Genomic DNA, 22,606 nt, shown 5'->3' with positions numbered 1-22,606 from the left:
TTCGCTTGAAAAAATTAGATTCCTTTCTTGGTTTGCATAGAATGACTGCACTACGATCTTCAGTTATTTGAAGGGCCAGATATTTTTATGTCTACTCCATAGCACAAATAAGCTTGTTCATTATATTCAATAGTCGTCATAGACGCTATGAAAGAAAAGAAGACCAAGATATTCTCTTGGTCCGAGAATACTGAATATTATTTTAATTCATCAGAATAATACAGGTAAATAAATCAAATTCGCAATCCTTTCCTTTTGCCACCGGAGATATGCCACTTTCCTTTCCTCTTTTATGCTACTTTCCTACTACGATAATCGTCCTTAGTGCAGGCTCACTACAGGTTTCGTCCTGCGAGTTTTACGCTTTAACATCAAAGTCTAAAGCTCAATAAATTGCAGAATCTAAAGTCATTTTGCATTTTTGCGTTATTTCGTTACTGGAAAATTTCAAGCTGATTGTTCAGGAAATATTCTTTCTATTTATATCCTGAACGTCAAGTTTTGTACGCATCTCTCGTAAAAAACGTAAATGGATGCAAGTTTCGGGTAACTGCGTAGTTAATAGCGTTTCATGTTACATCCGTAGTTCGAATTTTGTGCGCAACGTTCGTAAAAAACGTAACTGAATCTATATGTTACGTAAAGTGCATAGATAAAAATGTTTCCTCTTTTAATTATATCTCAAACGTCAAATTTCGTTGGTAACTTTCACATAAAACGTCAAGTTTTGTACGTATCTCTCCTACAAAGCGTAAATGATAACTGCGTAGTCAATAGCGTTTCAGGTTATATCCCGTGCGTCGAATTATGTGCGTAACGTTCTTACAAAACGTATCTGAATCCATACGACACGTAAAGTGCATAGACAATAGTGTTTCATCTTTTATTTATATCTCAAACGTCGAATTCCGTTTGTAACTTTTGCATAAAACGTCAAGTTTTGTACGTATCTTTCGTACAAAACGTCAAGTTTTGTACGTATCTTACGTACAAAACGTAAAAGATAGCTGCGTAGTCAATAGCGTTTCAGTTATATCTCGCGCGTCAAATCATGTCCGTAACGTTCGTACAAAACGTAACTGAATCCATATGTCACGTAAAGTACATAGGTAATAGTGTTTCATCTTTTAATTATATCTCGAACGTCAAATTTCGTTTGCAACTGTCGTATAAAACGTAACTGAATGTCAATTTCCTGTAAACTAGGTAAGTGATAGCATTTCATCTTTCATTTACATCTCAAGCGTCATATTTTACAGGAAGTTCTACTTATCAAATAAGCAAGGCCGTACCCAGGATTTTTTTTTCGGAAGGGTTTTACTAAAAAAAAATTCGGGGGGGGGGGTTGTACACAAAAAAGCCTAAAAAACACATAAAAAATTTGTTTATATCGATTTTTGTTACGTTTTAACGAGTCAGAAAAACATTTCGGGGGGGGGAGTTCAAACCGGGTAACCTCCCCCCCCCCTGGATACAGCCCTGTAAACAAGTACATTAAACTTAGTCATTTCTTGTCCAAATACTTAAAAACAAAAGTTTTCAACCTGAACTTTAAGTTCCCAAATTACCAATAATTTCAAAAGAACAATTCTAGTAGTAATTTTATATATTTTTATAATATACAAATATAAACTATATTATAATATAATTTTTATAATAAAATTTCAATAGTAATTTAAAAAATAAAATAAAAGTCCAAAATAGGGATAAAATCCTTTTTAATAGACATTGTATAGAAAATTCACAAAAAATACCAGATATTTCGGTCACATATACAGTGTTACTACTGATGACAGTCACTGTATATGTGACCGAAATATCTGGTATTTTTTGTGAATTTTCTATACACTGTATATTAAAAAGGATTTTATCCTCATTTTGGACTTTTATTTTATCGTCATGGAAAGGCAGTGTGGTCTGCGAAATTATCTACGTCATATTAATTTAAAAAAGGGGGGGGGGTAAACCGGGTCGGCTGCTCCGGGTGCCACATCTGGGGGGAGGGGTGCCTGAGCTGGGGATTGGCCACTTTGATCAAATTTTTCACTTTGATTCGGCTGTTTTTTGCTTATATTTGAGTTGGGAGGGGGCGGTAATTAATTTTTCCTTGGGTGCCACCGACCCTAGGAACGGCTCTACTTGTAAACGCCGTATTTGTGGCAGATTTCAATTTTAAGTAGTATCCTTTGCAGTATACTACAGTAATTCAAGAGGAGGTATGTTATAAAATGAAATTTTACAAGAGCAAAAAAAAAAAATGTACAAAAGTGAGCAGACTGGACCAATTCAACGAGTATATCTTGTTTAATAGGACTGGCAATAAACATCACTTCAAAGTGCGAAGGATATTAAACCAAAATATACCCAAAACACTTGGGTATATTCATGCCTGAGAACCTTGATTTTTTTTTTCGATGTTTTAGAATTGTAAATTTTTTAGGGCAATGTCACATTTTGGTTAATGTCACTACGTTGAACTGTGAAAATAAGTAAGAAAAAAGTACTTAGTTAAATTTGACATAGCTGTTCGTTCGTAAAAATTGAAACATTAACAATCTGTTGATTCCTAAAGACAATTTCACCATTTAAAGAAAGCTAAACCTTATTAGGCCATTTGGCGCTACATTTTTAGTTTATTTTTTGCTCATTTTTCAACCACGTTTCTTTCCTTTAAATTTGACGCTAGTTGCTACCATAAACAGTATAACTGAAGATGGGGATAGCTTCCAATTTTAAATAGTATCCTTTGTAGTGCTACACCAATTCAAAACAGGGTGTGTTATAAAATAGAATTTTAAAAAGAGCAAAAAACTGAGAACACCACACATTTAACTAGAGGCGTGCCGACGGTTGTGAATAGCTGAAGATCTAGATGGCACAACATAAATCAAGCAATTGTGCAAATTCGTGCAAGCGTGCTGGTACTGTTGCCTATGCATAAAACACTACATTTTATCTGGAACAAAATTTATTTTCCAACTAAGTCACAAAAAGGAAAACAATAACTATAAGATGACCAACCTTTCAATACATTAAAATAAAAACATAGGCATCGTGCCAAATATTCCAGATAACACATAGTATTCTTAAAGTGCTTCCACATTACGCCGTAGAACCATTCAAACAAGCATAACTTAAGACTTTTACTTGACACAATCTTATAGAGCAAATTTTCTATGTAAAACCTCGTCTTGATTGACATCATTCACCTTGCCAGCAGCAGGGTCGGCTTCGACCGGAGATCCAATCATAGCCGCCTGTCCAAAAATGATCCACCAACAAAAATGTTGCTGGCCAGATGAATAATGTCAATCAAGACGAAGCTTAATACTTAGTTCCCACATGTTAAGACCTGCGGAAAGACGTAATTCAAACTTTACATTTAATTTTTGAAAAAAAAAACGCACAAAAAAATCTTAAAAAATCGCAGTCATGGTTCGCAACTACCCTTGCCTTATTTTACATAAGATGAATTTCAATCCATTTGCTGCGAACTTCTATCACTGCTATTAAATAATCAGGAAAATCCCGCGAATTGTAACGAAATATCTCCTACATAGCCAGTTTTTCAATACAACCCATTTTTTTACAATTAGCATTCTTTTTTTGAGCACATTTTGTGGTATGCATTGGAAAATTTCAAAGCATCCAGATTTCCATTTTTCCGCAAACATATTGGTAAAAAACCGTCTATAATTCTTAAAATTGCAGCGCTTTTCCGCAAAACGTAGTATATAAGAACTAAGGCTAACGTAACCAAGTCAACTCGAATTCTACTTAAAATTTTGCGTAATGTAAGTTTCTGTTACGGTAAGAAAAAGACAATGCAGCAAGAGCACAAACAAATTTATGGAAGACAAACTAATAAATTTTGAAACAAAGTAATATAATTTTCCTACACAAACTTTCAGGTTAGATTGGATAGTTTGGACACAATGATTATGATGATTTTAGACGATGAATATGACGGTTTAATGGATTTTTTCCGTTACCCTAGCTTGAAAGGACTTGTTTAAGCATGAAAGGTTACACTTAACGTAACGTCACCTCAGCAAACTCAGCAAAGAAAATTACGTATGTAGTGTGAAAGTCACTGAACATATCAGTGCTGCAGCTTTGAATATTAAGCCCTTTATCGATTACTTTTACTAACTACTATTTTTTTAAGTTTTATTTCCTAATTACAAACTGCTATTAATTATTAATTATTAATATTTCCTAATTACAAACTGCTATTAATTATTAATTGGCGAATTATGTTTCATTGATCGAAACCAATTGACATTGATATGGAAATGTGTGGCTCTTGGTAAACTAACCCGAAAAAACTAATTGTAGGGTTAAAGTTGCAGCATTAATGACTTAAAATATAGAGCACAACTGTTTACAGAAATTGACTGTCAAGGATTTTCAAATTAATATAAAGAAATTAAAATTTGTTATTGTGCACAATCGGAAAATATATATTATTGGAAAGGTAAAGAAAAAAAGCTTTTCGTCAAATTAGAAGTTAGACTAAGAGACAAACTCATCATCCAAAATACAATCACCCAATACAGCGTACTTCAAGTAAATGTTAGGAAAACACTGGAGTTAGTTAGAAATACATGTTTTCAAGATTTTATTTTTATACCAGTCTCAGACCTTAAAAAATATAACAATAAGCTTGTTCATGTCTCTGTAGCAATTTTTACCTTCATTGTTTCCTTTAGGAAAAATTGTCCTTCACCGAAGTTCCTCAAGGATCCATCCTTGGGACAACAAGTTGACCTTACTACACAGAGAAAGAAACAAATGCAAGCTATCGCACCTTAATTATAACACACAATTAAGTCTAAAAATTTTTCATATACTTAAATTTGTGGCCCTCTTTGATATTGTTTTTTTTTTTCGAAAACTAAGAATAATACCCCTTAGCAAATACAGGTAATTATTTAAAGTAAACCCAAGGATGAAGGAAACCTTACACACAAAAAAAAAAAAATTACCAATGCCAAGTTGTAAATTACCCAAGTGGATGGAGTCAAGGCTTTTATACTAATAAACTGAAGTTTTTTACTAGTTATACTAGCACTAGTTTACTAGTTACTAGTTTGCTAGTTATACTAGGCTTTGATTATACAAGCAAAGTGAATAAATTCGAAATAAAGAACAGAAAAGTAACCTTAAAAATAACCCTAAATTTCATAACAGATAAGCACATAACAAAATATCATATAGCACTCTTTTTTGAGATATCGGCAGGTCCAAACACGGGAACGAACCGACAGAGTGATGTTAGGCAATAGCCTTATACCGAAGGAAAATGACCCCTTTATATTATGAATAAATTATGAAAGCGGTTCAGCAGCTGCAATTACATGTTGTCATATATATATATATATATATATATATATATATATATATATATATATATATATATATATATATATATATATATATATATATATATATATATATATATATATATATATATATATATATATATATATATCAAAGCCTAGTATAACTAGCAAACTAGAGCTAGTAAACTAGTGCTAGTATAACTAGTAAAAAACTTCAGTTTATTAGTATAAAAGCCTTGACTCTATCCACTTGGGTAATTTACAACTTGGCATTGGTAAAATGTTTTTTTTTTTTTTTTTTGTGTAAGGTTTCCTTCATCCCTGGGTTTACTTTATATATATATATATATATATATATATATATATATATATATATATATATATATATATATATATATATATATATATATATATATATATATATATATATATATATATATATATATATATATATATATATATATATATATATATATATATATATATATCATATATGTATATACATAAAGTAATAACTAGCAAACTAGGAACTAGTAAACTAGTGCTAGTATAACTAGTAAAAAACTTCAGTTTATTAGTATAAAAGCCTTGACTCTATCCACTTGGGTAATTTACAACTTGGCATTGGTAAAATGTTTTTTTTTTTTTTTTTTTGTGTAAGGTTTCCTTCATCCTTGGGTTTACTTTATATATATATATATATATATATATATATATATATATATATATATATATATATATATATATATATATATATATTCTAAAAATGCGGATGTTTATTTTTTCATAAATACATTTTAGGTGCCATTTTTGGGAAGAGTCTTTAAGTATTAATAGTAAGAGATAGATATCATTATTTCATTGCTGTCTTCAACATTTTAATTGGTTTTTATGTGCATAAACTTTTTTAATCTTATTTGTTTTCTTTATTATACAAGGCTTTTTATACATATACAGAAATAATAAGTGTAATTGATGAACAGTTTTTACTCGTTAAAAGTAGTAGTTAATTTCTTTTTTTTGCATACAGAAATTAAAACATGGGTCCAAGAGAGAGCATTAAACAAGGCCATGAGCAGTAATAATAAGAGGCATAACATGGGTAATAAAAAAAAACGCCGGGTATAAAAATATTTTCTTCATTAAAGTCCATTTGAGTTTTTTTTTTTTTTCTTGGGAAAAAAAGTCTAGAAAGTTCTGAAATTGCATAACCGTTGAAAAATTACTACAGTTCTTTAATTTGACAGCTCTAAACACATCATCTTTGGCGTTCATGATAATAAGGCTACACTCTAAACCAAGTTTAAATAAAGAAACTGCTTGAAAAAATCGTAGCTGGAATAGGAGTTGAACCCCAGATAGCCTGGTGACTAGCCGAAGCTTCCAACCCCGGACCAGAAAACACACCAAGCGATTTTTTCACAGATTAATGTTTTAGACTTTAACAAATCAAATTAATAAATCAATATCAAATTAATAAATATCAATAATCAAAATAATAATAAATAAAATTAATAAATCAAATTTGAATTAATAAACCAAATAACTTTAAGTAACAATCCAAACGCTTAGTTTTATATATATTCTGGGCTAAGTTATGTCTGTCAAATGTGCAGCGCTGGTCACCAGTTTCTATATTCTTCAAATATTTATTTCTTTACCGGTTAAAAAATATCATGTGTTTTGTTATCCTGTTCTATTGTTAACTAAGACTTAATTTATCCTTAATGTACGTGTTCCCAGCCTTTCTTTGGCCAGCACCTTGTCTGAAGACAAGTATATTTAATAGGCTATTCCTTATCTTACAGAGAAGTATCATGTTATAATATGGACAAATATCTAATATAGCTTGACTAAAACCAACTAAATAACTACTAACAAACGAAACAACTAATTAACAACTAATACCAAAATCTATTTTTAAGTGATTCCCCAATTTATCCAAGAATCAAAATATGTGCCACTATGCCCACTTTGCCTGCCTTTTGTATTATCAAATTTACAGCGAATTTATAATACGTAAATTTACGAATATTTACTACGAATTTATTACAAGAGTGCAATAATAAAAGATTTAATGCTTATAAAGAAAACTGCTCTTTCTTCGTGAAGCTGAAAATCTGTATCTGCAAAATTGAAGTCCCTAGCTAAATAAAAAAGCTCTGATTTTGTGTGCAGTACCAAAGATTGCTTGTGACAGTCTTTCTACTAAACATTTGCTATTGCCTCCCCTCCGTGTCCCTTCCACTTACAAATTTTAACAAAAAGGTAGGCATGGTTGCACCATAAATTATAAACAGCCAGAAACCACCATAACACCATAAAACAGAATCATGCAAGGATTTTCAGATTTTAGAAATAATAACTCTTTCTTCGGAAAGTTGATAATCAATATTTGAAGAACGAAAGTGCATAGCTGATAAAAATGGCTCCAAATTGGTGGGATAGTCTTTCAACTAAAGATTTGGCACCAGCCTCCCCTCTATCCCCCTCCTACTTCATATTTGTCAATAGAAAGGTAGGCATAATTGCACGATGATTCATAAGCCATAACCAGAAACCACCAGAGCACCATAAACCAGAATCGTGCAAGGATTTTCAAATTATATGATTGGAGAAACAAAATGAGCAACATAAATATGTAGTTGGTCTTGCTTACGAAACGACCCCTGAAAGTTTCAAGCCAAAACGACAGTTAAGAGCAAACATGCCGCCTCATTCCACTATAAAAAAAACGTGTGTAAAGTGTAATTTGCAGAATCTAGGACCCTTGTCGCTTGTGCTGCGTGTGTTTCATCATCCCTGTAGGTATTTATAGTGGCTTTTCGAGTATCCTGGGAAAAGTTAATATCTTCAAATTTTTATCTAATCATAGGACATAGAAGGGGGGAGGGAATAGGGCGCCTCAATACTGATAAACCACTAATGTCCTAATATTTGTCTATTAATGTCAGTGTTGTCAAGAAAGAGGTGACGGGTGATGCAGATAAATTTATGTTCAAATTTCAGTGCGTAGGTGAACAAAGTGGATCCAATTTGGTAAATAAGATAAACTAGTTTTCAACTAGAAATACTTTCTTCCCGCCTAGGACGACTACATCATCATTGAGATTAAAATTATGGCATGGTTCTGGTTTGAACAAAGTGCACAGGTGCCTAACTTTCTGCCAACAAATTGATTTGGAAAGGGGTTGGCGGAGGAGTCACGGATCAATTTCAAATACCACGACCCGAATTCATTTTATTGTCATTTTTCTAAAGGATAAAGATAGTCCTGAGCCATTGAGAGCGCATAGGACCTCGAATCGTTCAGTTTTCCTCCTTATCTCTCATCAACTCGTAGTCATTAAATACTTGCTGTTGCAATTCTTTTTGTCCCTATCAAGACCCATCTACCCTACCTTTCAGGTTTTCATATTTATCTTAGAATTTAAGCAATGCCCGGGCACAGGCTAGGAAATGCTGTTGGTCCGAAAGAGGAGGGAGTCATGGTTCTTCTAACCACTTTATATTTCCTAATAACAGAGAGGATGGCGTGGTCTCTTCTAATAATCTTGCACATGGAATAAAACAAAGCAAATTTCCTCTCTGGTATTTGTTCATAAACATCCTAAGTTTTAAAATCTTTTATTAGTTCTATATCTACTAATAATGAAGAGAAATTCGTTGTCCCTTCTAATCATCTTGTATATGCATTACGACAAACAAACTCTGATCTATGCTAAAACACCCTTCACGCATAAATACTCAAGCTGTTGATTACCTGCGATGCTTATTAATCCAACTAAGAGAGAGCGTAATGAAACATCTTATTGGGAGTCTTTCTACCTTATTTTGAAAAGCGAAAGCAGCAACTTTCGTTTTGGACACACTAATAGCATAATCTTGAACTATGGTACACTAGTAATACCCATAATGACTAGAACCGAATTCCCTTTTACATAAGGCACCATTAAAACTAAATTAAGCAATTAAAGCAAAGTAAGGAAGCAGTGGCAAATCACCCTTCACCATAGTCAGGAATTAAAGCTAATGGAAATGCAGACGTGTACCTTCTACTGTATTTCCTTGACTGTTGAAGGGAATGCCGGAAGTAACTGAAAAAAAAAGGAAATAATTCACGACTATATACACCTGGAGGAGAGGGAGAAGACAGAAAGAGAGCGAGAGGAAGAGGCCTAAATTAAACATCTATTAAAATTTGAAATTTTGTATTTTTCACGACAAAGATTTATCATGAAAAATATTTTCCGCTACAAAAAATATTTGAAAAATATTTAAAATTCTACAGTAGTATTTAGTAAATATACAAGGTTGTGATTCAATAAACTAGTTTTTACGCCCTTTTCTGCCTTCGAGTAAAAACAGTATGTTTCATTCTAAAGCATATTATTCTAAAGTCTATAATCCACCTATTATAGGCAAATAAAATGCGGGAAAAGAAAATCTCACGTGAAAGAAGAGTGACGTCAAAATTGAAAATGGACAGAAATTGTCGTAAATATGAGAGGGGGGGGGGGTACTACACTCCTCAACCGTAACTCTTTGTGCTAAAGTTTCAATTGTTCTTTGCTAAATAGTCTTTTAGTAAGCCCTAGTGTTTCATTCAGCATGTCTTTCCAAACTTAAACTGAAAATATTTTCGTTTCCCGTTGTACTAAAAAACAAAGCAAAAACTTAAAAACTAATAAAAAGTCAAATGAGCATCGTCAATCTCAAAGAACTGGGAATAAAGGACATATATTAATTCATGTGAACCGTTTTTGTTAAAGCCCAAATTAGCTGTAGTGCAAAGAGTAGCGAGTCGAGGAAACCTTGATATTTAGAATAAAACTGTTTATATGTTTTTTTTTTGTTGCTGCTACGAAAATTTAAATGGGGATCTAAGAAGCCGGGCCCACCCCTTTTAATATTTATTTTAATGCAGCGTGGACACTAAAAACAAAACATTTCTTCCTCCATTTGATAGAATATATGAACATATTACGTCGATACATAAATTAATTGTAGCGCAAACTTCATTTCATTTAAAATCAAATTAACACTTTACTTTAATATCAAAACTTTACTTAACAACATGTCCATGTCTTACCCTATGTTTACACAAAGGTTCAGCGAGGAGCTAAATTAGCTACTCGCCACAATATAATTGCCAATTTTGACGACTTTAGTTGCTTCGTCAACCAATTTATCAAGATGGAAAAATTCCAACTTATATTGAACAACTGAGCAATTTTTCCAGTAATTTCTTTTAGCACAACAGAAACAGCGATAGAGGACACAATTAGTATTTAAATTGATTTGACTAAGAAGCTTATTATAGCCGTCTAGTTAACAAAATTACTAACGAAATAAGGGACACTAAAATTCTTTTTTCGTTCTGAAAGCAGGGGAGTAAAACATCGTACTGTCCACTTCAACCGACACTCTTTCAACTTTGAATATTTCACGAGTAAACATCGGGCAACTTGAAAATTCTTTTTGGACCAAACGGCTACTGAAACTGCTCATTGATGCAATCGGTGAATCTTACTAATCAAACAATAATTATTTTATATGTAAATTTATCTGTAATTATTTTCTCGAAAACGGCACTATATTTTCCCTAAACATTGAAATAATACCATTTTTCGGTGAGAAAAAACGATCTAGATTAGTCATGATTTTGGTAAAATTCAATCAAAGCCTAAGTTTTTTGGAAAACCGTTTTCATATGAGAAAAGCCAGATATACTTTGAATAGATATATAATAAATTTTGCTGAAGATGTCAGAAGTCTGTGCTAAATATTTTAAAAGGCACATTACAATTTAACTTGATTGTCGATAGTATAGAATAATTTGTAGGTATAAATTTGCAAAAAGATTTGCCAAATAAGAATTAAAGTTATTTTGCGAAAAAAAGAAAAAAAAATCTTTCTTTTCACCCAGCGGAGCCTGGTCCTCTGGTACTATTGTCTATCGCAGCAGTTTAAATTTAGATAATATAAGATAAGATTTATTCCAAAAATGAACTATCACTAGCCTTTGAAGGCCGAATTCGCATTCTGAGTCAAATAACAAATAACAGACAATAACACAAAAAAAAATCAAGTCAAATAAAAAGATCAAAACTCTGAGGTCAGGTAAAAGATAAAATTATGAAGTAAAAATAAGTTCGAACATGAAATTAAAATAAAAATTTAGGAAACACTTACTACACTGGCAATACAAGAAATTGGTTAGGTACAAATTAGAAACTATTTATTGTGTCAGTTAAAAAGGGATAAAAGATTTTTTGTATCGTAATGTAGTACAAGGAATGGGACTTAAGATGGGAATAGGCTGGGACGCAGTTCGTGGAGGACGATTTCGTGGAGTGCCGAAATCGTCCGGATGCACAAATTATTTCTTCTGCGCTCGAGGGTCTCTAGTTTTGAAATATTTAACAAATGTAAATATGGTACGTTGCCCTCTTTGAAAATGATTCTTAGAGATCTCTTTTGGACGTTTTCAATCTTTTGTGTTGCTTCATTTGAGAGGGCAGGGTGCCACACAGGACAAACATACTCTATAATGGGACGCACAAAAGGAATGTATACTTGTAATAAATGTGATTGGGGGCAACTAAATTTGCTTAAGAGTTTAAGGAGGGAAAGTGAGGAGTTTGCTTGTCGTGGGATATTATTCATGTGGGAGTCCCATTTCAAATTGGAAGAAATTGTAACACCAAGGAGCTTAGGAGATGTGACAGAGGTTTCAGGAGGAATAGGATGAAGAAAAAGGGGAGGAGATTTAAGGAAATTTACTGAGACCATTGCGGATTTAGAAGGGTTGACTGTCATATCAAGGGAAGAGGCCTTAAAGGCAATATCTTGGAGTATGCCTATTGGGTTGCTAAAAATGTATTTATGGCATATCTCTAAAACTGTCAAGTCATCGACAAATTTCCACCTATTGTCATAAAGGCTTGAAAGGGTGTTGATCATAAGGGGGAAAAGGAGAGAGCCTAGAATAGTCCCCTGAGGAATACCATTAAATATGGGGAGATCATCTGAGAAACAATTTAGATATTTAACTGCTTGAGATCTATTAGAGAGAAAAGAGGCAACGAGCTTAACCAGGAAAGGTTCAATGTGAAATTCATTTATAAGTTTATCTATGAGTAAATTGGGGTTAATCAAATCGAAAGCTTTTTGAAGATCAATAGAAATCAGATTAAGCCAAGTGTTAGGTTTTTCAAGTAATTTACCCATGGTATCAACAAGATGAATCAGGTGATGAGAGGTTGACGTGGATTTGAGATTACCAAACTGTCTAAGATCAATGAGGGGGAAGACTTTCATCTTAAGCCAGTCTGCAAGAAAATATTCATACAATTTTGGAAAAAAAAATGAGGTGAGGGTAATAGGACGAATGCAATCAAAGCCAGTCTTCCCATTTTTCTTTTTGATTGGGATAATAAAACCTTGTTTCCAATATTGAGGGAAATGTCCAGATTCGGTCATTTCATTAAACAGGGTGGATAGGGGCTTTGAAAGGTAATCACTAAAAGCTTTAATAAGAGGGATGGGGATATATAAAGGGCAAATGCTTGATCGTTTTAGTTTTTCAATTTTTTTCACAACATTAAGTGGGGAAATATGGGGGAATGAAAAAGGAACAGGAACATCTGGAAATACGCAAGATATTGGTGGGAAACTCTGGACAATAGAAGCCAGAAACTTATTGAGGTCATTAGCTGTGGTCTTTGGAGGTTCATCTATATTACCATTTAGTTGTTCTTGACTCTTGCCGGCAAGTTTTTTTTATTTTCAGAGTACCAATTCTTTGGTTTATTATGGCACAAGTTTTTAATTTCATTTTTATAGTAGGCTCGGGCAGCTTTTCTAATTTGATTTTTTAATTCCTTTCTTAATTTATCTGCTTCGGCTAAATTAAACCTTTTAAATAAGTTTATTTTTGTGCGGATTAGCATTTTTATGTGATTACTTATGTAAGGTTTATCCCTTGAGCACTTTCTGAACCTCCTTTCTGGGAAGCATAAGGAGTATGAATCAATTAGTCTTTTCTGAATTAAATAAAAAAAAACAAGTTTTTTAAACTGAAAGTAAGGAGCGACATTAAAACTTAAAACGAATAGAAATTATTCCGTATATGAAAGGGGCGGTCCCCTCCTCCACCCTTCGCTCTTTACGCTAAAGTTTTTTATTGTTTTAAAAAATAAAGTTGTGTGACAGAGTCAAACTTTAGCGTAATGAGCGAGGCGTTGAGGAGGGGACAGCCCCTTTCATATACGGAATAATTTCTATTCGTTTTAAGTTTTAATGTCGCTCATTACCTTCAGTTTAAAAAACTTGTTTTTTTTATTTAATTTCTGATCGTTTTTTAGTTAATGCAGATTTTATTTTGGCTCACCGTGATTGAATAAGTAAACAAAATTTGCATAAAAATTTTACTTTTCTTTTGCTAAATGGCTGTCTCTAAATTTGGTTCTGATGTAATTTACAAATTAACTTACGTAACGAACTTCTATATTAGTATATTTTTCTTCTGGCAAAAAATACTAAGTTGCAGATTTTTGTAGATATGAGCTTGAAACCTATGTAATAGGGTTTTCTGATACGCTGAATCTGACGGTGTGATTTTCATTAAAATTCTTTCACTTGTAGGCGATGTTTCCCCCCTCTTTAAAAAATCAGGTAAATTTTCTCAGGCTCGTAGCCTTTGATGAGTAATACTAAACTTAATAAAATTTATTTATTTAGAATCAGCATTGTAAGCCCATTCTTTTGATACATTTATTGACATCAAAACTCCGTTTTTAAAAGTTTTGATTACTATTGAGCCGTATCGCTTGTTTTTTTTATTGTTTCTTTTTTATTACGTATATGTTATTACGTATATAAGGGGGTTCTCCCCTTAGTTAATACCACGCTCTTTACGTTAAAAGTTAAAAAAAAATTTAAATCACAAACCCCTGAATCACAAAGGCCGTTTAATCAGAATAGATAGCTCTTTTGAAAGCACTAAAAAAAACTGTAGCGTAAAGAGCGAGATATTGACTTGGGGGAGACCCCCCTCATATACGCAATAATTTCTGTTCGTTTTAAGTTCTAATGTTGCTTCTTATTTTCAGGTGAAAAAACTTGTTTTTTTTAAATTTAATTTCTGATCGTTTTTTAAATAATGCTTGGAAAGATCCTCCACGGAAAGATTCTCCCAAGTAACCTCCTCCTCCAGCCCTCCCCCTCACCAGAAAAAAATCCTTCCTGAAAATGTCAGTAAACTTCCCAATAACCAATACAATATGTATTGGTTACAATATAGCAATATACAATATAGCAATGGGCAAAGTTCATAACTTGCAGCCCTTCCCATGGGAACTGTGGGGGATTAAGTCATCCTAAAAGACATATTTATTAGATTTTTGACTATGCTGAACAAAATGGCTCTCTCAAAATTTTAATTTGGTGACTTTGAGAAAAAATGAGCGTGGGAGGGGGCCTAGTTGCCCTGCATTTTTTTAGCACTTAAAAAGGGCACTAGAACTTTTAATTTCCGTTCCAATGAGCCCTCCTACGATATTCTAGCACCACTGGGTCAATACGATTACCCCTGGGAAAAAAAACAAAAAAAAACAAATAAACACGCATCCGTGATCTTTCTTCTGGCAAAAAATGGAAAATTCCATTTAGATAGGAGATAGTAGATAGTAGATAGGAGCTTGAAACCTCTACATTAGGGTTCTCTGATACGCTGAATATGATGGTGTAATTTTCATTAAGGTTCTATAACTTTTAGGGGATGTTTCCCCTTTTTTCGAAAATCAGCCAAATTTTCTCAGGCTCGTAACTTTTGATGGGTAAGATTAAACTTGATGAAACTTGTATATTTGAAATCAGAATTTAAATCTGATTCTTTTGATGTATCTATTGGTATCAAAATTCCGTTTTTTAGAGTTTCGGTTACCATTAAGCCGGGTCGCTCCTTACTTACAGTTCGTGGCCACAAACTGTTTGAAAATCAAATTTTATCATCAAGGTTATTAGAATTATAAAGGTCTGACTAATTTTCAATAGTCAACAATGAACCAAAAAAAAGGCCCCTGTCACTGAGGAGACAGCAAACCCCAATGGAGGTAGTAAAGAAATGTTCAATGGCTGAAGAGGGGGAAAAAGAAGACAATAGTAGTAACTGCCTCCTAACGGTGGCAGTGCTTGCGGGGGGGGGGGATGTAAAACTTACTCATGTTCGAACAAATAGCATACAGAGAGGTGTTACCTTTTGTTGTAGATATTTTAACCAGTTGCTTAATATTGAGGGAGGTACAGATAGAGCCCATCCTCAGGTCATTCGCATCGCCAAGTAAGAAAATACCAGCGTTGGGATACTTTGATAACACAAAGTCAGAACTTATCAGGAAGTGTTGCATAAATTTGCGTTTCTGGTCAATATTTTGGTTAGAAATATTTACTCAATATTTTAGTGATTTTCCATGCGAACGAAGGGTTACAATAACCAAACTTTTCATCGAATACAACCTAATAATATTGAATATAAGCTCAGAATATGCATTCACTGTAAAAATAAAGTCGCTCTTCACTTTAATGTGAAAAAGCTCTCTTTTTTTTAAGGGAAACATAATTCCAAGTTGTGCGATAATTAAATGTTTTATCAAATATAAGTTTTTCAAGTTGGCCAAAATAAACAGTTTACTACCGCTACAAGGAAAATATCAAGAAATTTTGAAACACCCTTTATAATACTTCTTTAAGTAGACCCCAGCGCCACGACGGCGCATCAACCGAACGCCACCAACGAGAGACCAGGTTGACCGCCACCAAAGTGTCATAACGCCACCGGCGCGCCGGCACTGGCGTTCGGCTGACTTTGAATTAGTTTTGGGTCAGTTCTTTATTGCGGTAGCTGCCAAGTTGGATCCTTCCTTTTCCCTAGTTGGTAACTATTTCGTTTTTCCTTATTTGGACTGAAGCAGGGCTTCCACTCTTGACGAATGTTCGGGGATATCCCAGAATATCTATGTGTCGTCCCGAATAAAAATTTGGCTCCCGAAATACCCGAAAATCACCCTATCACGGTGCCACCCCTAGTGATTTATTACTAGTAACTATCCCTGCCAAATATTACTTTGCATACCATAATTCTTCACTAATCTATTGTTCGTTAATTTTCATCTCTTGTGTTACTTTGCATAAGAAACAGACAGATACAAATGCAAATTTGCAATATACAAGGTTCTTCATATGTTGACAAAAGTATCGACTTTATGAAATGAGATTAAACCATTTGGAATGCAGTTTCCCAACTGCTATAAGATTCTTACATTATTCGTAGTCAAGAATTTTATTTTTAAATTGAACGTAACGCATACACTATACAGGTTCAATTAGATTTTGAAATTGACAGTCAACAGATCGTTGCGACATCTAAATCGTAAGTTTGCAGAATTTTGTTTTCTCTTGCTATTTTTAGATACATTTTCTTAATGTTTAATACACAATTATTGAACGCCTGATAGATTAAAGAAAAATATAATCTTTTTACCCTCCCCCCCCCAAAAAAAAAAAATTATTGAGACAAAATTTAGCTATAGACTATGTACAAGGTTCGGGAATTGAAGATGGAAACGGAAGTGAGCCCTCCGAAAAATGAGAAGGATTTGTGGGATGTTTTCCAGAGAAATTGCTTAAGGATTATTTTAGGTACCCAACTGATTGACGGTATCTCAAATAGTAAGCGGCGCAAAAAATGTAATTCAATCCCGCTTTCTATGGCTATAATGAGAGAAAGGTTGAGATGGCTAGGACACGTTATTTGGACGAAGGGCGACAGATTGCCAAAGATTGTCCTTGTCAGCCAACCGTCAGTGGCCAAACGAAAGCAGGTCGTACTCGAATGGGATGGGAGGATGTAAGGAAATATTAAAGGAAAATAAGAACTTCTTGGGAGGGTGTAAAGAGGGAAGCATTGAATATAGTGGGATGGAGGAGGATCATGTCTGGCTGTGTTGGCCTCAGGCGGCTTGGTGCTGCAGTGAGTTGGCAGTAGTAGTTTCTTTCAATTCATTACTTTATTACAAAACCTTGAATAATTCAAAAAGCTTATTAAATAGCAATATTTAAATTAATTACAATTGATTACTTAATTATAAAACTTTACAAACTTTCAAGAAGTCTAGATAATACCAACTTAACCAAGTCTAATCTGGAATCGAAGTTTGTCCGTAAATAAAGAAAGATCACAAGGGAAGTAGAACATTGTGTTGACATTTATCTTGCAAGAAAAAGAGGAAATCAAAATTTACTTTTTATAAAACCACTTACCTTGGTAAAGAAATGGTGCCGCTCCGAAGGGGTCATCTGAGGCCAAACTCTCCCGGCTTCTTTGATTGTTGATACCTACCAAGGACACAAAGAAAAAATTAGCCTCTCTAAATTTAACACGAAGCTCCTGGAATTACAGCAAAACTAGTCTTTTATCTTTTATTGATGAACTTACCTAATCAATGCTTTTTTGGTAAATTTGTCAACCGTTGCATTAACTGAGTTTATATTAATTTGCAGTTTTTTCTCCTCAACATTTGGTTCAAAATATAAATAAAAAAAGAAATATGAGAACTTTGTTATATAGCCTAGACACTAGGACTAGGGTAGCAGGTAGCCTGGGTAGCAGGTAACCCTAGCTACCTGCAGGTAGCTAGGGTAGCCCGATAGCAATTATTATATCTGGAAACAGAACTGAATAGCACATCGAATGGATGATGATGTTTACGCCAATGAATTTGACAAATTTTGTCAAACATCTGACATTTTTAGAATTTGACAGATTTATTGTATTTTTCCACTTTGCCGATTCCCGTTGAAAATTTATGCTCACATCCAAAAACTTTAATTTTAACTAAGAAGGTTGAGATTTAACACGCAGTTAAATTTTATGCAATAAGTATAATGTATAAAAATTACGATAATGAAGAGTCCATCAGCATAATAACATAGTATATAGAATATATAATAGTATATAATATATACAAATTAGAATAATGAAGAACCCATCAGCTTATTAATATAGTATATAATTATCCGCCAGATAATTATAAGATAAATTATGAAATGCAGAGAGAGAGACAGAGAGAGGGAGAGAGAGGAGAAGAAAGAGAAAAGAGAAGAAAGAGAAAAAGGAAGAATGATAAAAAAAGAAAAAAAAACAGTAAAGAGGAAAAAGAAAAAACAGCAAAGAGAAAAAAGAGAGAAAGAGAAATAAGAGAGAAAAAAAGAGAATGAGAAAAAAGAGAGAAATAAAAGAAAAAGACAAAAAAGAGAGAAAGAGAAAAAGACAGAAAGAGAAAAAAGTGAGAGAAAAAGAAAGGAAGAGAAAAAAGAGAAAGAGAAAACGAGAGGGAGAAAAAAGAGAGAAAGATAAAAAAAAGAGAGAAAAGAGAAAGAGAAAAGAGAGCGAGCGAGAAAAGAGAGAGAACGAGAAAAGCGAAAGAGCGAGAAAGAGAGAGAGAGGGAGAGAGAGAGAGAGAGAAGGAGAGAGAATGAGAGATAAAAAGGAAGAGGGAGAGAAAAGGAAAGAGAGAGAGGGGGCAAGAGGGAGAGAAAAGGAAAGAGAGAGATACCTGAAATTCCATTATATTCTAGCTGAAAATTCCCCGAAAACTTTCTTGCGGACGATTCAGGGTGAAAAAAAATTTCTTAGCACACTTTCATTTGAAAAAGACTAACTTCTTATTGTTTTACAATCATGCTGGAAATACTCTCCTCCGTGGAAAAATTTTCCCGTGAATACCCTGCCCTCTAGTAGGATATAACCCTCCTCCTAGTATTCCCTCTGGAGAATTGATCCAGTAGAAAACTTCCCCAGGGAGAATTTCTCCCTGGAAAATCCCCTCTCTACAGAAAGATACTCCAGACAATTCCAACCCGGTAAAAATACCCCCTGGACAATTCCTCTTAACATCTCTACATGTAAAATTGAGTCGGCAAAGAGAAAGTAAGGCAAATAGAATTTCGCGAAGGAATTCTGGAAAACTCCCCCAATGTAAAATTTTCACTGGAAAGTTCACCCACCCCCCAAAAAAATCCCTCCCAACATAAAAATTTTCCCCGTAGAAAGTCCACCCCCCCACCCCGAGAGATGTCCGAACTTTTCAGTAAGAAATAATATACATAAACAATGGGCAATTTCATAACTTACAGACCTTTCCCCAGGGGCTTTGGTGGGTGATGTTATCCGAAAAGACATAGTTACTGATGTTGACCGAAATGGATATCGTTAAATTTTGATCGGAATACTTTGAAGAAAAAAGGGGAGCCGGAGGGAGGAGGATTTTCGGCTCCTGCACTTATCTTGGGTCTCTTCATAGCTAAAAACCACGATTTTCTCACACTTTTTCTTTTGATTATTAAAAAATTATGAAGTTCTTAAGGGGTGCTATTACGTTTTTGTCAGTATTGCCACGTAGAACCACGAAATAGAAAAGAAAAAACTGAGTAATGAATTTTGACAAGGCTTTTAATCCGTAAAATTCAAACATTAACGAAATGTTGATTACGATATAAGACAATCACACCTTCAAAGGAAAGCTAAAACTTCTTAAGCTGTAGCATATCTTTTGAGCTCATTTTTTTGCAGATTTTTCATTACTTATATTTTTTTAATTGGCACGTGCTACTACCAAAACTGCATAGCTACGTTTTAAGCTCATTTTTTGTTGATTTTTTTACCCATGTTTCTTTTAACTTGGCACCTGCTACAACAAAAACTACATAGCTTCATTTGGAGGTCTTTTCCATTAATAATTGAATTCCCGCCTTTTCCTAATTTTTAAAGGTTTATATGGTTGTGTACATTCTCACTTAACCTAACCAACAATTAAATTTCATTGTTACCTTCCTTAGAACTTTAAAATGGGTACAATGAGTTGTGTAAGTTTCTACTTAACCAATCAAATTCCATTTTCAATGTCCATGGTAATTTCAATAAATTAATAAACTTACTCATATTTGATCCTTTATTAGCAACTAAATCGGAATGGAAAGGATTCCAATGAGCTACGACTTGAGGAAGCACTGTCTGATCTGTCTGGGGTGTAGAGGAACCAGAACGATGTGGGCCAACTACTGGTCGATTTAAGTCATAGGCAGCTGTCCTATAAAAATATGGTCATGTAGGTCTCCCCAAAAATCTGAAGAAAATTTTATCTCAAAATGAACTTCTTCGCCCACCCTTAAAAAAAAAAACAATTCTGATTATCTTTAGGCCACACTGGTGGTCTAATTTAAACCTTCACTGTCTATGAACATATGAGTGATCGCTTAATTTGCAATATGGGAAAAAGTTTGGCTAAAGCTGCGCTTCTTCACGCCCCCTTCCTCCCCCCCCCCAAAAAAAAAATATATTCTGTTCATCCCTACCTCTTAAGGTTAAATCTGTATCTACATGAGGCGCAGTTGCATTAGATATTCGCCAGAGAGATAAAGGTGAATACTTTCCCAAAGACTCCTGACGATTTCACTTTCAAAGGCATATTAAAAGCCAACAGAAATCAAAATCCTTTTTCACAAAGCAGCATATCTCCTCGCCTGACTTAAAAAAAATATTCAGGAAATAAAAAAGATATGAAATTCAGAAACATTGATGCCACACATTGTGGGCCTAATTTAAAACCTCATTATCCATGAACACATGAGTCGTCGCTTAATTTACAGCTGGTAACTTGTTTAGTAGTGCTAACAAATTTAACAGCGCTAGCTAATTTCTTTAGAAGACAATGACAGAAAAAAAGCGCCTTCTTCTGTATTTTTTATCTGAAACTTGGCAATGAAACTCCATCACTATGCGTACATTGTCGTATATCTGTAGAGAGGGTTTTTAGATGACGTGAAAATTTCCTTTTCAATGAGTTACAACAACCCAGAGTTCACACAGCAACGCCACTTGGTCGATATGGCTAACTAAAATCTAGAATTTTCTTAAATGTACACAAACATTTCAGCAAAGACAATGAATAATTGTTCACGGCCACAACGTCAACATAGAATCAGTAAAAGTGACATCCCACTCCGCCTATGCGGTGGTATTGAAAATTGTCATCACCACCTCTTTGATGAACTTATCATTCTTTTCCTAGCCGAATATTGATAAGAACTTTAAATGAGTTGTTATTTCTTTTGCCGCTCAATTTCTCCTTAACTAATGTTTTCAAACTTACAAAGTCCTTAGCACTGCAATTTCTCATTGATACAAACCGGTTCAATCAACGAATGCAGATGAACTCCAATGAGATGTTTCTAGAATTTTGTTCTTAGTTTTTTGTTTGCGTTCGTTTATTCGCAGTAATCTACTTTATCTACTTAATCTCCTTTGCATAATCTGCTGTGTTTATTTTCTTTTTTATTGTTGTGCTAGTTTTCATTTATTGTAGATATGAAATATCTGTTTTTTAGCTCAAAATTAATGAACAATATATCAATTTATCTATTCACCAAATACTAGTTAAATCTAACTTCTAAATCTATTTCTAAATACAAAAATATAAAGAAAAAACAAATCATTACTGCACAAATCTGTTCCAGTTCCTTGGTTACATTTGCTTTGAGGGTCCCCACTCTTTGAGTGCCTTGCGACAGGCAGGTTTAAACCATAGTTCCCAGAGTATTAAAAAGAGAATGGGATACTTACCAGTTGTATCTTCGGCAATTTAACATGGAAAGGTACAAACTAAAACATAGGAGCGCCCCAGCAGTGTGGCGTCGGACTACTACATTAAAAAATAAAAGAAAATTGAATAAATGATGCACCTAATCTTCAATCTTATAGGATCAAAGCAAAAATTTCTTTGCAATCGATGATAAATCCGCGCTTTTTTCCTTCTGGAATAATTTTAATCCAAAACCAGTCTGCGGATAGATGGCCTAGGTTAGCGTGAAAAATCTTGGCAGATTAAGAAGGCTAGATCTATTTAAGCTGGTAGGTCTACTGGTGACAAAATTCGGCTTTCATTGCCCCCCCCCTACATTTTAAAGTAGCCTACCTGAAAAGACAAGTGCGAAATAATACAAATAACAAAAGGTAAAACGGTGAGGAATTATTTCAAGACGGTAAAAAATTTCGAAATTTGAAATTTGGAAAAACTTATGATCGATTATTGCTGAATTCCAATCGAAATAATTTCGATCTTCGATTTGAACTTTGTTTTTTAAAAGAATATTTTGGCTCTATGTCTAAGATCATCAAAACACAGATAAATAATAAATAA

The 22,606-nt window shown here is 33.7% G+C and overlaps 1 protein-coding gene across 2 annotated transcripts in view; it reads right to left on the bottom strand.

Annotated features, from left to right (window-relative positions):
- The window catches only part of LOC148945049 (serine/threonine-protein kinase sel-5-like), a 123,508-nt gene that overhangs the window by 10,438 nt on the left and 90,464 nt on the right, over positions 1-22,606 (bottom strand). For both annotated transcript variants that reach the window (XM_089099385.1, XM_089099386.1), the window contains exons 12-14: positions 20,346-20,497; positions 17,670-17,744; positions 9,398-9,442 (exon numbers count right to left, since the gene is read on the bottom strand). In XM_089099385.1, the coding sequence (XP_088955511.1) occupies positions 9,398-9,442; positions 17,670-17,744; positions 20,346-20,497 (272 nt within the window). The remainder of the gene's footprint in view (positions 1-9,397; positions 9,443-17,669; positions 17,745-20,345; positions 20,498-22,606) is intronic.

The sequence above is a fragment of the Artemia sp. Qi Xiang Cuo genome, chromosome 13 (assembly GCF_049724085.1).
Source record: "Artemia sp. Qi Xiang Cuo chromosome 13, ASM4972408v1, whole genome shotgun sequence".
Taxonomy (NCBI): domain Eukaryota; kingdom Metazoa; phylum Arthropoda; class Branchiopoda; order Anostraca; family Artemiidae; genus Artemia; species Artemia sp. Qi Xiang Cuo.
The sequence above is the reverse complement of the archived record's forward strand: the minus strand, read 5'-3'. Positions and strand labels throughout refer to the sequence as shown.